At 37.2% G+C, this 15,626-nt stretch overlaps 1 protein-coding gene across 3 annotated transcripts in view; it reads left to right on the top strand.

Annotated features, from left to right (window-relative positions):
* The first annotated feature begins 1,568 nt into the window (after nt 1–1,568).
* Nucleotides 1,569–15,626, top strand: part of NSRP1 (nuclear speckle splicing regulatory protein 1) — a 66,322-nt gene continuing 52,264 nt past the window's right edge. The window contains exons 1-3 of one of the 3 annotated variants that reach the window (XM_071210452.1): nt 1,586–1,640; nt 2,836–2,929; nt 7,262–7,346. In XM_071210452.1, the coding sequence (XP_071066553.1) occupies nt 7,344–7,346 (3 nt within the window). In that variant the 5' untranslated portion in view covers nt 1,586–1,640; nt 2,836–2,929; nt 7,262–7,343. Of the gene's footprint in view, nt 1,641–2,680; nt 2,930–7,261; nt 7,347–15,626 lie in introns of those variants that run through there. The other 2 variants (XM_004485332.4, XM_058283109.2) reach the window with 2 other exon arrangements.

Genomic DNA, 15,626 nt, shown 5'->3' with positions numbered 1-15,626 from the left:
ATCAGCCACCATCTTGCTTCAACAAGTGGCAACTGACTTTGGTGAGAAAGCAACCTTGAGATGGATTCTTTAGGGCCTTGTAACTGTAAGCTTTTACCCCAAGTAAATATAAAAGCCAAAAGATTTCTGGTACTTTGCATTGGCACTCTTTTGGCAGACCAATACAATATTCTCTTATTTTAAAATCTTTTTTAAAAGATATTTAACAGTTTAAAGTAAAAATAACCATTTATTGTGGGTTTATAATATAGCATGAGCCTAGGAAAGAGGAAAGAGAAGTATACTTATGTAAGTTCTTATAGTATACATGAAGTGATATATTTTTACTTACTGTTATCAGGATGTAAGCTATTATCCCTGAAGCAACATCTTAAAAAAAAAACAAAAAACAAACAAACAAGAAAAGATGTATGCCTAATAAACCAACAAAGAGATTAAGCTGAATCATAAACATTTCTCAATCCAAAAGAAAAAAAAAAAAAAGGAAAAAAATATCAAGGACCAAAAGGGACAAATGAAAAACAAATAGTAACCATATCAATAACCACAATTAAAGGGCATGATCTAAATACCCCAATTAAAAGGAAAAAACTATCAGATTGGAAAAAAAGCCAAGACACAACTATATGCTGTCAACAAAAAATTCCCCTTAGATATTAAGGAACAAATAGATTAAAAGCAAAAGGATGGAAAAATATATACCATACTAACATTTAAAAAGGAAGCTGGTTATAAATATCAGACCAAGTAGATAAAGAGGGATAAAGGAATAAAGTTATTTCGTGACGATAAAGCAGTTGATGCAAGTAGACATAAGAATCCTAAATGTTTATGTACCTAATAATAGAACTTCAAAAAACAGCAAAAACTGACAGAACTGAAAGGAGAAATAGGCGAAGCCGCAATTATAGCTGGAGATTTTAACACCTCTCTCTCAATGGAAAAGATCTCTTTGACTGCTATAATTCTGTCTTGGAATGGTCCGAGAGCGAGAGAGGGCATACATGGAAACTGGGCCAGAATAAAAAGAAATAAATATATGATTTTGAGTCCTATACCCAGTGTCACCACAAACCGTAGTTCACAATTTCGGTCCTAAAGGAGGTACTATTAGAGTACATATCATCCTCCGCCTAATTTCCTGAGGCAGATAAGCTTTAAAATGAACCCCTCTGGGAAAAACTATTCTAGAGTACAGGTTTTCAGACGGAATGAGCGTCAGAATTACCTGGAGGGCTCGTTAATACTCAGGTTGGTGGGCCACACTTCAGAGTTTCAGATTCAGCAGGTCTGGTGTGGGGCCCGAAAATTTGCATTTCAAACAAATTCCTAAGTGATGCTGCTGCTGTTGACCCAGGGACTACACTTGGGGAGCCTTCGATCTAGAATTTTGTCACTTTATTAATCTTTTCTTCCCACTGATTTCGCAGCAGGCAGTCTTTGGCGAAACTGAAAACCAAAGAACTCGACAACCCGCAGGGTGGCAGAAACTCAAACCAAGGCCCCACCCACTCTGCTATTTCCGTGACGTTCAAAGCCACGCGAGAGTTTATCCGAAGACACCGGATTGGCGTCGGCGTTACGCCTGCGTCGGCCACGTTCAGGGGAGACGGCAGCAACATGGCGATTCCGGGCAGGCAGTGAGTGATACGGGAGTTAGGGTCAGCCTGGGGAATAAGAAATCACGGCGACTGTGTTTTTGGTTAAGAAGTACAAATGCCCTGCAAGTGAAGGGGCATTGCCATCAGGGTTAGAGACGGGGGAAAACGAGAACTCTTGAGGAACATGTATTTCCCCCACCCCCATTTTCCAGGATGGAAGCCCGAAGTTTGAGGGAGAAACTTGTGAGGAAATAAAGGAAGTTAGGCTGAGGGGCAGAGAGCGAGACTTTTCTATTTTCCAAAAGCTCGGTCTGAGGCCCCTCAGTCTTGCTTCCTACCCCGCGCTTGAGTTTCTCCCCGGTTGGATGCTCTCAGGGGCAGAGAAGAGAGACAATTCTGGCTTCTTTAAGAGGGCCTTGTTTTCCTTGGCGGAGGCTCAAGTTCCAATTCCCGCCTCCTTTCTCGTTTTAGGAATGTTGTGCTGAGAAGCCACAGAAAAGGGTAGGCATTTAGGGTTTGGAGTATGCATTGCCGAGAGACAGACAGATACGTACTTACTTGGAAGTTTTTCCTTTGATGTCTAATCCTTACTTTTGATGTGGCTTCTCGTGATCTCTGAATCTTAAAGGCCAAATGAGAGAAAGTAAATGAATTGTATCCAATGGGATGATTTCTCTCAGATGCTGCAAGACAGCCAGGGAGCTTAATAAAGTGTAATGGGAACTTGTCCCGTGGCTACTTGGGTTTCCCAATTAATGTAATCTTTTAAAATTTAACCTATATTGTGGTGGGTCCCCAATTACTTCGTGTGGGTTACATTATCCAGTAACTTGTTTAAAGCACTGTAAGTACCCCGTGGGGGTGGGGGTGGGAAATGTAGTTATTTTCTTGAGTTGCTATACCACTAGAATAATTTAGAGTACTCTTATTTTCAGTAGACATAAACTGAACTTTCCTTTTTAAAACGTTCAATCACTTCACCATCTAAAACATTTCTAAACTCTTATTTCTCTTCCTCTATAAAAATGGCTGGTGTCCACAAATAATAACTAGGAGTAATAATTATAAAGTCTTATGACATTAAAAGCTTTTCATCATTGCATATCTGACTGTTATGTGTTCATAGGCTATCTAACGTTTTTTGGCTTGGTAGCTTCATCTGGAAGAGGTAGTGGATTTAAAAAAAAAACATTTAAAGATAATGGTGTAATTTCTATTTCAAAAAAAAATACAGGTATGGGCTTATTTTGCCAAAGAAAACACAGCAGTTGCACCCTGTTTTGCAAAAACCATCAGTGTTTGGGAATGATTCTGATGATGATGATGAGGTAAGGGAACCCACTTTTTGCCTTCATTGTTGGAAAGATAAATATTTCTCGTTTTGTTTTTTTTTTTTCGCTGTTTAATTGCAGTTTCATATCTTTGCTTGCCTTAGCTATTTTTCTCTACGGTGTATCTGAAGTATATTTTAGTTTACAGGACTATCAAAAGAAATGTTTAAAGAAAGAAGCTCCATTGATTTTTTTTCTCTTAAAGATGATACATGGATAATCTAAGAGATTTTTTTTTCCAAAAATTGTGAGCCTCACTTATTTCAAAATAATTTTACAAAGTCTTTTCTGACAATAATGATGTTAAAAAAAAGTGTTAATGTAGAGATCTTTAAGATTGAATTATTAAAATGTCACCAGAAATTTTCTAAGTTTATTAGCAAAGAAGTTTCTAATATCTAAACTAGACTCTAATATGATTGGGTGGCACTTGTTCTTTATAGGAATACTTTTGTGGTTATTTCTTCTGTATCTGCTAAATGTATTCAGTTTAATAATGGTAGCAAGTAGTTACCATTGAGAGTGCTATGATAAAAACATATAATATGGACATTTTCTGTAGTAGCAGCCAAAACATTGTTTTCCTGTGAAACCGATATTTTATAATAGAAACAACCCTAAATATGTGTTCATCTATACTTAAGTCATTTTATATGTTTCTTAAAATGAAGAATCAGTTAATATGAAACTTCCTTTGCTCTGGCAGGAAAATACCATCCCTTTCAGGTTTTATTACTAGCATAAGTAAATAATTCAGTGTATTTGGTACTACTTTGCTTCTTGCTTTCATTTGATTTGAGAAATTGGCTCTACATCTTAAAATTGAGGTATGATTTACATATATTAAAATTATCAGATTTTTAAGTGTTTAAGTTGATGGTTTTTGGTAATTGTATATGCCCTAATCAAGATGTAGAACATTTTCCACTCCCCATGAAGTTCTTTTATGCCTCTTTGCAGTCAGTCTACCTCCCCACATTATGTCTCAGGCAGCTACTCATAGGATTTCTATCCCTACTAATTAGTTTTTCCTGTTCTAAAATTTCATATAAAAGAAATCTTACAGGATGTTTTCTTTCACTCAGTATATCAGTGAGTCCATGTAGTTGTAGAATTACGTTTTTCTTAAAATGAATTTTTCCTCATAAAAGTGACTAGAAGATGGAATAGAAGAAAAGGGTTTTCTTCTATTCTTCCATTTTTGTTTCTTTATAAAATTGAAGAATAATTGATTATAACAAAATGAATCAAGATTACTAGTTAAATCTATTTCTTTACAGTGAACTAGACTATTTTCACATGGATGTTGAGAAAGTTACTAATTACAGCTTTTTAATTTTTAAATTGTTCCCAGTATTTTGTTTCATCAGTAAATATTTAATATCTACTATGTGTTAAGAGTGTGGTCAGTTATGTAGCATATATGCTTTATATGGTGCCTTGTAACAGTTTTTTTTTGGGGGGGGTGCATAGTGATGTGCAAGGTATAGTGCTGCTTTCAACCAATTTATACTTTAGTGGGGAAGACAGACATGTAAACATAAATATAAAGCAGAATGAAATTAGAAGAGCAGCTGATGTCACTGAGGATTCCTCTGTGCCCATTGCTTTTTTTTTAGATTTATTTTTTATTTCTCTCCCCTCCCCCCCAGTTGTCTGCTCTCTGTGTCTATTCGCTGTGTGTTCTTCTGTGACTGCTTCTGTCCTTATCAGCGGCACCAGGAATCTGTGTTTCTTTTTGTTGCGTCATCTTGCTGTGTCACTCTCCGTGTGTGTGGTGCCATTCTTGGGCAGGCTGCACTTTGTTTTGTACTGGGTGGCTCTCCTTATGGGGCGCACTCCTTGTGCGTGGGGCTCCCCTACGCGGGGGACACCCCTGTGTGGCATGGCACTCCTTGCGCACATCAGCACTGCACATGGGCCATCTCCACACGGGTCAAGGAGGCCCAGGGTTTGAACCTCAGGCCTCCCATGTGGTAGACAGACGCCCTGTCCATTGGGCCAAGTCTGTTTACCCCATTGCTTTTTGCACTTTGTTTGATCTTCATAATAACCCTGTGAAGTATTATCATTCCCATTTTACATATGAGGAAATTGAAGCTCCTAAGGCCATGAAGTGAGGAAGTGGCTAGCCTGAGATTTGAACACAAGTCCATCCTGACTCCAGAATCTATACATTTCCTTTCTCTTATCTTGCCTTATTTTAATAATAGAGTTATAAAATGCCAATAAAATGTAGAGGACAAAATAATTCACTTTGCTATAGGCAATCAGGGCAGGAATAAGCATTAAATAGACTTCTAGGCTTGTTTCAGTTGAGATGAGTGAAGGATGGGGGTTATCTCAGTTTGAGGAGAGCAGCAAGAAATATAGAGTGGGTTGAAAGTGCAAGGCATTTTTGTCAAATAATGTGGCAGAGGAGGGTATTTAGGAAAAGTTGCATATGAGGTAATAGGATTGATGCCTTGAATACTATTTATGGAATTTTGACTTTATATTTGTAGTTTTTGTGTAGCATTGTGGTAATATCACACTTTTATTTCGGGATGATAACTCTCAAATTACGCAGCACAGAGGGGACAAGTGAGAGGTGAGGGCAAGGATGCCTTTTGTGATGTTTGAGATAATGGGATGCTCATCACCAGGTGAGAGATGAGGACCTCAACTAGAGTGAGGTCAGTGGGTGTGAAAGGTGACAAATGTGAAAGATACTACAGAAATAAGACACACAGGACTTGGCAGTCAAAATGAATATATGAGAAGGAAAGAGATTATTCAGATATTACTCTAGTGATTTGTATTAATGGCTAGAAAGGTTAGCACAGGAGAAGGGGAGGAGATTTGATATGTAGTTTGTACAGTGGGGAAGCCGATACATTTAAAAAATTATTTAGGGGATGCTTTGCAAGATCTTTTTCTTTTGGTCATTTTTCCTCCTTTAAAACAATAATAGCTTTATTGACATAATTTGCATGTTATGTACTTCACCTTTTAAAATGTACAATTCAGTGGTTTTTAGTATATTCCGAGTTGTGCCACCATTACCACTGTCTAATTTTAGAACATTTTTTAATCATCCAAAGGAAAAAACCCTGTAGTCATTATAGTCATTCCCCATTTTCGCCATCCCCAAACCCTGGCCGCCACTAATCAACTTTCTGTCTCTCTGATTTGCCTATTCTGGACATTTTTTACTGAACAAAAGTGGAGAGTTCTCTACACGGTGCACTCAATTCACCAATTCCTGAGACACTGGGGTTTCAAAGAAAAAGAGTTTATTGCTAAGTGAGGCAGGAGAGCAGATGGCCTGTTAACCTAAAAATCTGTCTCCCAGAGTCTAAGGAGTTTAGGGTTTTTAATGGATTCAAGCACTGACAGGTGGAGTTGTTACCATTACAATGACAAGTATAAACGAGGACTGGAACTAGACTAAAATGTCATAATAGCAAGTATGAACATTGTAGTGAGTGGGTTACAATCAGAAGATAAAGGTTATATAGTTTCATGGTCATCAGATATCAAGGTTTTGGTTCAAGGAGTTTCAGTAGTTCCAGGTATTTATTTTGATTATTCTGCAATATACTAGAAAGTAAAATAAATACCTATCTAATAATTTAGTAATCATAATTTGTTAATTCCAGCTCTCGGTTACAGTTTCCTTTAAATGGAATCATACATTTTGTAGTCTTTTGTGACTCGCTTCTTTTACTTAGCATAATGTTTTCATGGTTCACCATGTTGTATCATTTATTAATACTTCATTTTTTGTGGCTGAATAATCTATTGTGTGGATATACCACATTTTAAAAATTCCATTCATCAGTTGATAGACATTTGGGTTCTTTCCACCTTTTGGCTATTGTGAATAATGCTGCTGTAAACATTTGCTTACAAGTTTTTGTGTGAACATATTTTTATTTCTCTTGAGTATGTACCTAGGAGTGGAATTGCTGATCACTCTGTTTAACCTTTTCAGTAACTGCCAGACTGTTTTCCGCAGTAGCTTTAACATTTTACATTCCCACTAGTAGTGTATATGAGGGTTCCAAATCCTAATACTTGTTAATATATGACCATAACACTTAATTATAGTCATCCTTGATTCTGGCCATTCTAGAAGGTGTGAAGTGGTATCTCAGTGTGGTTTTAATTTGCATTTCTCTGATGACTAATAATGTAAGGCATCTTTTCAGGTGTTTATTGGCCATTTGCATATCTTCGGAGAAATGTCAAGTCCTTTGCCCATTTTAAAATTGGGTTATTTTATTGTTGTTATTGAGTTGTAAGAGGTGTTTGTTATATATAATCTAAATACAAGTCTTTTTTCAGATAATGTGGTTTGCAAATATTTTCTCCCTTTCTGTGGATCATCCTTGAAGTGGTATCCCTTGAAGCACAAAAGTTTTTAATTATGGTAAATTGCAGTTTTAATTTTATTTTGTTGCTTTGTTTTAGTGTTGTATTTAAGAATCCATTGCAAAATCCAAAGTCATGATGGTTGACTCCTATGCTTTCTTCTAAGAGTTTTATAGATTTAGTCTTAAATTTGCATTTTGAGTTAGATTTTGCATATGGTATTGAGTTAAGTGTCAAGCTTCATTCTTTTGCATGTAGCTATATACAGTTGTCCCTGCACCATTTGTTGAAAAGGTTATCTTTCCCCATTGGGAAGTCTTGGCAACCCTGTCAAAAAGGAGTTGACCATAAATGTATTGTTTTTTTCTGGTTATTCAGTTCTGTTCCATTGATCTGTATTTCCTTCCTTGTTTCAGTACCACACTATCTTTTTTTTTTTTAAAGATTTATTTATTTATTTAATTCCCCCCCCCTCCCCTGGTTGTCTGTTCTTGGTGTCTATTTGCTGCGTCTTGTTTCTTTGTCCGCTTCTGTTGTCATCAGCCGCACGGGAAGTGTGGGCGGCGCCATTCCTGGGCAGGCTGCTCTTTCTTTTCACGCTGGGCGGCTTTCCTCACGGGCGCACTTCTTGCGCGTGGGGCTCCCCCACGCGGGGGACACCCTGCGTGGCACGGCACTCCTTGCGCGCATCAGCACTGTGCATGGGCCAGCTCCACACGGGTCAAGGAGGCCCGGGGTTTGAACCGCGGACCTCCCATATGGTAGACGGACGCCCTAACCACTGGGCCAAAGTCCGTTTTCCCCACACTATCTTGATTACCATTACATTATAGTAAGTTTTGAAATCAGGATGTTTGGGTCTTCCATCGTTGTTCTTAGTTTTCAAGATTGTTTTGGCTCTTGTGGGTCCCTTGCATTTGCATATGAATTTTAGGATTAACTTGTCAGTTTACACGAAGAAGCTATCTGGGATACTGATAAGGATTGTGTTGAATCTGTAGATCATTTTGGGGAATATTGCCTTCTTAACAGCTTTAAGTCTTCTGATCCATGAACATGAGTTTTGTTTTGTTTTATTTTTAAAGGAGGTACCAGGGATTGAACCCAGGGCCACATATGGGAAGGAGGCCCTCAACCACTCAGCTACATCTGCTCCCCAGGATGTTGTGTTGTTGTTGTTATTGTTTTTAACAGTTTAAGAAATTGTTAAATTTTACATTTAAATTTTATCAATTTTATGGATACTTTTTTTTAAGCCATTCTAATAGTTGCATAGTAGCATGTCATTGTTTTAATTTGCAATTCCCTAATGGCGTTGATGTTGGGTATATCTTCATGTGCTTATTTAATATATATCATCTTTGGTTAAGTGTCTGTTAAAATCTTTTGCCCTCTTTTTAAATTGGGTTGTTTGTTTTGTTCATGTTGAATTTTAAGAGATAAGTGTTTTTGCAAATAATTATCTTAACGGTGTCTTTTATAGAAGTTTTAAATTTTAATGAAGTCCAACCTATCAATTTTTTTTCATGGATTGTACTTTTTTGGTGTTGCATCTAAAAAGTTATTATTTAACCCAAGGTCACCTATATTTTCTTCTGTTGTATCATTTACAGACAAGTTCTTTATTTTTGTGAGAAGGGGTATCAGCATGGATACTAACGGGACTGGTGAGAAGGGGACGCAATTATAGGCCAGGGAAGTAGGAAGAAATTGGTTAAGAAGCCTAGCTGAGGATTCTGGGTAAAGAAAAGGGGCCTGTAATTCACCCCAGATATTTCAAGGTCAGGAGTTTACAGCAAGAAGGAAATTAGCCCTATGAAAGAATGGAAGTGGGAAGAGATGGAGAGAAAAATAATGCATAATGAGTATGGAGATGAACAGAACAGCTGCCACAGATGGTGACTGAAAGGAGGGATGAGTAGGCTGGCTTCTGTAAAGGATATTTTTTTTTTTAAGAAGGAGGGCTTCACTTTAAAAAAAAAAAAATCAATTTTATTCATACATAATAAGCATACAATTCATCCAAAGTGTACAGTCAGTGGTATTTGATATAATCACATAGTTGTGCATTTATCAGTTCAATCATTATTAGAGCATTTTCATTATTTCACTAATAATAATAATCAATGAAACAGACAAGAAAATGCTTCACCTCAAGCTCTATAGAGTTTTCCCTGCTGCTATTTCTGGCTATGCTTGCACAATTATTTATTTATTAAGCAGTTTTATTGAGATACCATATGATCTATCTAAAGTGTATACTCAGTGCCTTTTAGTATAATCACAATGTTATGCATTCATCATCACAAAAAATTTTGTGATTATTTCATTACTCCAAAAAGAAAAACTCTGCCCCTCTTAGCATGCCTTCCCTAGCCCTAATAACGACTAATCAGATTTCATCTTTATAAATTGATTTATATTTACATTTTATATAAATGGAATCATACAATATGTTACACACTATTTAGTTCATAGCAACACCATCATACAATATTTGTCCCTTTGTGTTTGGCTCGCTTTACTCAACATAATGTTGTCTAGGTTCATCCATATTGTTATATGCTTTACGACTTCATTTCTTCTTACAGCTGCTTAATATTCCATTGTGTGACTAAATCACAGTCTGTTGTTTCCAGCTTTTGGCAAGTGTGAATATTGCCACTATGGACATAGGTGTGCAGATGTCTGTTTATGTCACTGTTCTCAGTTCTTTTGGGTATATACCCAGTAGTGGTATTGCAGGGTTACATGACAAATCTATATTCAACTTCTTTAGGAATTGCCAGTCATCCACAGTGGCTGTACCATTCTTCATTCTTGCTAACAGTGAATAAGTGTTCTTATCTCTCTAACACTTGTATTTCTCTGTCTTTTTAATAGTGGCCATTCTGATAGGTGTGAAATGGTATCTCATTGTAGTTTTGATTTGCATTTCCCTAATCATTAGTGATGTTGAATATTGTTTCATGTGTTGAATATTTGTTCATTCTTCTTTGGACAAATGTCTATTCAAGTCTTGCCCATTTTTTAATTCAGTTGTTTGTCTTTTTACTGTTGAGTTGTAACATTTCTGTATTCTGGATATTAAACCCTTATCTGACATGTGATTTTCAAGTATTTTCTCCCACTGAATCGGCTGCATTTTCACACTTTTGACAAAGTCCTGTGAGGTGAAAAAGTGTTTGATTTTTAGAAGGTCCCTTTTATCTCTTTTTTCCTTTGTTGCACATGCTTTGGGTATGAAGTCCAAGAAACCACCATCTACCACACGGTCTTTAAGATATTTCTCTACATTTTCTTCTAGTAGTTTTATGGTCCTGGCTTTTATATTTAGGTTTTTGATCCGTTTTTATTTGATTCTTGTATAGGGATTGAGCTAGGGGTCCTCTTTCCTTCTTTTAGTTATAAATATCCAGTTCTCCCAGCACTGTTTTGAAGAGACTGTTTTGTCCTGTTATGGATTTAGTAGGTTTGTAAAAAACCAGTTGGTTCACTTCTGGATTCTTAGTTCTGTTCCACTGATTGAAGTGTCTATCTCAGTACCATGCTGTTTTGACCACTGTAGCTTTGTAATATGTTTCAAAGTCAGGCAGTGAAATTCCTCCCACGTCACTCCTCTTTTTTAGATTGCTTTTGGCTAGGGTGCGCTATTCCTTCCAAATGAATTTGGTAATTGCCTTTTCTATTTCTGTAAAGTAGGCTGTTGGAATTTGATTGGTACTGCATTGAATCTATAAATCATTTTGGGTAGGATTGCCATCTTCATGACATATAGTCTTCCAATCCATGAAAATGGAACATCTTTCCGTTTGTTTAGGTCTTAATTGTTTTCTGCATATAGGTATTGTACTTCTTTGGTTAAATTGATTCCTAGGTATTTTGAGTCTTTTGTTGCTGTTATAAATGGAATTTTCCCCCTGATTTTCTCCTCGGGTTGTTCAATAATAGTGTTCAAAAACATTGATGTTTTTTCATGTTTTTGTGAAACATGAAACTGCCACTTTGCTGAACTCATTTATTAACTCAGGTAGCTTTGTTGTAGACATTTCAGAATTTTCTCAATACGGAATCATGTCCTTTGCAAATAGTGAGAGTTTTACTTCCTTTTTTTCCTATTTGGATGCCTTTATTTTTTTTCCCTTGTCTCATTGCTCTAGCTAGAACTTCTAGTACAATGTTGATAAACAATGGTGACATTGGGCATCTTGGTCGTTTCTGATCTTAGAGGGAAAGCTTTCACTCTTTCCTCACTGAGTACGATGTTGGCTGTAGATTTTTCATATATGCCTTGTATCCTATTGAGGAATTTTCCTTCTATTTCTGTCTCTGGAAGTGGTTTATCAAGAAAGGATGCTGGATTTTGTCGAATGCCTTTTCTGCGTCAATTGAGATGATCATGTGGGTTTTTTTCCTTCAATTTGTTAATATGGTGTATTATGTTGATTAATTTACTTATATTGAACCAGCCTTGCATACCAGGAATAAATCTCACTTGGTCATGAGGTATAAGTCTTTTGATATGCTGTTGGATTCAGTTCGCAAGTATTTTGTTGAGAATTTTTGCATCTATGATCATTAGAGAGATTGGTCTTTACTTTTCTTGTGATTTTTTTTTGGGCTTTGGTATTAGGGTGATGTTGACTTCATAAAAAAGTTGGGCAATTTTTCCTCCTTTTTCTTTTGGAAGACTTTAAACTGGATTGTTGTTCATTCTTTTCACAATGCTTGGTAGAATTTACCTGTGAAACCATCAGGTCCTGGAATTTTCTTTGCTGGGAGGTTTTTGATGGCAGATTCAATCTCTTAAAATGTGATTGGTTTGTTAAGTTCTTGTATTTCTTGTAGAGTCAGTGTAGGTTGTTTGTGCATTTCTTGGAATTTTGTCCATTTCATCTAGATTTTCTAGTTTGTTGGCATACAGTTTCTCATAATATATCTCTTCATTTATGTGGGGTCAGTACTAACTGCCCTCTTTCATTTCTGGCTGTATTTGTTTGCATCATCTCTTTTTTGTTTGTTAGTCTAGCTAGGGATTTCTAATTTTATTGAACTTCTCAAAGAACCAGCTTTTGGTTTTGTTGATTTTCTCTTTTTTTTTTAATTTTTATTTTTCTCAATTCCATTTATTTCTGCTCTAATCCATATTATTTCTTTCCTTTAGCTTGCTTTGGGGTTGGTTGCAGGGTTTTTTTGCTTGCTTGTTTTTTTCTAGTTTCTCTAGTTGTTCAGTTAAATCTTTGAGTTTCTTTTTTTTTTAATATAGGTGTGTAGGGCTATAAGTTTCTCTCAAGACTGCCTTCATTGTATCCCATAAGTTTTGATAAGTTGTGTTCTTGTTTTCATTTGCCTCAATATATTTATTGATTTCACTTGCAATTTTTTCTTTGACCCGCTGTTATTTAGGAATGTGTTGTTTAACCTCCACAATTTGCGAATTTACTTCTTTCCCATCTGTTATTGATTTCCAGTTTCATTTCATTATAATCAGAGAAGGTTTTTTTTGTAAAAATTCAGTCTTTTTATATTTATTAAGAGCTGCATTATGTCCTAACGTGGTCTATTCTGGAGAAAGATCCATGGGCACTTGAGAAAAATGTATAACCTGATGAGTTTGGATGCAGATTTCTGTCTTTTAGGTCTAACTCATTTATCATATTGTTCAAGTTCTGTCTGGTTCTATCTAATTATGTGAATAGTGTGTTGAAGTCTTCAGCGATTATTGTAGGGATGTCTATTTCTTCCTTCAGTTTTGCCACATGTATTTTGGGGCACTCTGATTAGATGTATAGATATTTATGACTGGTATTTTTTCCTGGTAGATTGTCCCTTTTATTAATAAATAATGGCCTTCTGTATCTCGTATAGTTTTTTGCATTTAAAATCTGTTTTGTCTGATATAGTATAGCTATCCCTGCTTTTTTTTGGTTACTATTGCATGGAGTATCTTTTTCTAACCTTTCACTTTCAGCCAGTTTCTATCCCTGGGTCTAAGGTGAGTTTCTTGTCTGCAGCCTATGCATGGCTCATGTTTTTTTATCCATTTTGTCAGCCTCTGTGTTTTGATTGGGGAGTTAAGTCCGTTCACATTCAATGATATTACTGTAAATGCATTATTTACAGTACACCATTTTATTCTTTGGTTTTCATATGTCATACCATAGTTTTGCCTGTCTTTTTACTCTTTTGGTTATTCTTTTTGCTGTTCTTTCTTTATACTCCCCTCCAAACTTCTCTTTCCTGTCTTTTTCTTTTAGGCTCTAAGGCTTCTTTTAGTATTTCTTCTTTACTTTTAACTTTTGACATTCTGAGTAGTATGTGTCTTGGAGTAGCTCTATTCGGATTTATTATGAGTGCATTTCTTGGACATGTAAGTTCATTTCTTATGTGAGAGTTGGGAAATTTTCAGCTATTATTTCCTCAAATACTCTTTCTGCCCCTTTTCCCTTCTCCTCTTCTTCTGGAACTCCCATGACGTGTATATTGTTGTGTTTTGTGTTGTCATTCAACCCCTTGAGCCCCTACTCAATTTTTTCCATTCTTTTCTGGTTTTTTTCCTCTTTTGAAGTTCACATGTCTTCAGTACCATCTAGTCTTTCTTCTATCATTTTGAGTCTGCTGTCACATGCCTCTAATGTGTGTGAGTGTTTTATAGCTACATAGATCACACATAATGTTACATTAAAAAAATAGGAGATTCCCATATGCCTCACTCCCTACACTTTCCACTTTTCCCACATCAACAACTTCTTTCATTAGTGTTGCACATTCATTGCATTTGATGAATACATTTTGGCACTGCTACAAAGCATGGATTATGGTTTACATTGTAGTTTACACTCTCTCCCAATCCATTCAGTGGGTTATAGCAGGTTATATAATGTCCTGCATCTGTCCCTACAGTATCATTCAGGACAACTCCAAGTCCTGAAAGTATCCCCATATTACACCTCTTTTTCCCTCTCCCTGCCTTTAGCAACTCAGTGGCCACATCAATGATACAATTTCTTACATTATTAGAGTCACAATAATTCTATAGTAGAATACCAGTAAGTCCACTCTAGTCTATATTATATTCCCCAATCCTGAGGACTCTGGACTGGTGATACCCAGTACACCTTTTAATTGAGAGGGAGCTTCAGTCCCACATGGCTGATGGATGGGACTCTTCCTGCTTGCAGTTGTAGACTGTCTTGGTTCCTTGATGTGATAGTTATCCATCCTCACCTCCTTGTTATGTCCATCCTCACCTCCTTGTTCTAATATGTTTTTGATCTCACCTATTGTTTCTGTCATTCCCATGAGTTCTTTTACTTTTCTATTCTGGTCTCCTAATCTTTGTGCTTGCTTAATGTCTTCTTCTTTTTTTTTTTTTAAGGTTTATTTTTTATTTATTTCTCTCCCCTTCTCCCCCCAACCCCACTGTTGTCTGTTCTCTGTGTCCATTTGCTGTGTGTTCTTCTGTGACCGCTTCTGTCCTTATCAGTGGCACGGGAATCTGTGTTTCTTTTTGTTACATCATCTTGTTCTATCAGCTCTCCGTGTGTATGGCACCATTTCTGGGCAGGCTGCACTTTCTTTCATGCTGGGCAGCTCTCCTTACGGGGTGCGCTCCTTGCGCAGGGACACCCCTGCATGGCAGGGCACTCCTTGCGCGCATCATCACCGCACATGGGCCAGCTCCACACAGGCCAAGGAGGCCCGGGATTTGAACTGCGGACCTCCCATGTGGTAGGTGGACGCCCTATCCATTGGGCCAAGTCTGCTTCCCCTTAATGTCTTCTTTTTTTTTTTAATAAGATTTATTTATTTTTCTCCCCCCCTCTTTTTTAAAAAATATGATTTATTTGTTTTTCTCCCCTCCCCCCCCACCAGTTGTCTGTTCTCTGTGTCTATTCGCTGCGTCGTCTTCTTTGTCCGCTCCTGTTGTTGTTAGCCACATGGGAATCTGTGTTTCTTTTGGTTGCGTCATCTTGTTGTGTCAGCTCTCCGTGTGGGCGGCGCCATTCTTGGGCAGGCTGCACTTTTCTTTCGTGCTGGGCGGCTCTCCTTACAGGGCGCACTCCTTGCGCGTGGGGCTCCCCTACGCAGGGAACACCCCTGCGTGGCACAGCACTCCTTACGTGCATCAGCACTGCACTGCACATGGGCCAGCTGCACACGGGTCAAGGAGGCCTGGGGTTTGAACTGCAGACCTCCCATGTGGTAGACAGACGCCCTAACCACTGGGCCAAGTCCACTTCCCTCCTTAATGTCTTCTTGATATCCTTTATCTCTTTAGCCATATTGTCTCTCAACTCATTAATTTGATTTTAGAAATTTGTGTGCACCTTGTTAG

The sequence above is a fragment of the Dasypus novemcinctus genome, chromosome 21, assembly GCF_030445035.2.
Source record: "Dasypus novemcinctus isolate mDasNov1 chromosome 21, mDasNov1.1.hap2, whole genome shotgun sequence".
In the NCBI taxonomy this organism is placed as follows: domain Eukaryota; kingdom Metazoa; phylum Chordata; class Mammalia; order Cingulata; family Dasypodidae; genus Dasypus; species Dasypus novemcinctus.
Note: the sequence above shows the minus strand (reverse complement) of the source record. Positions and strands in the feature narration are given on the sequence as shown.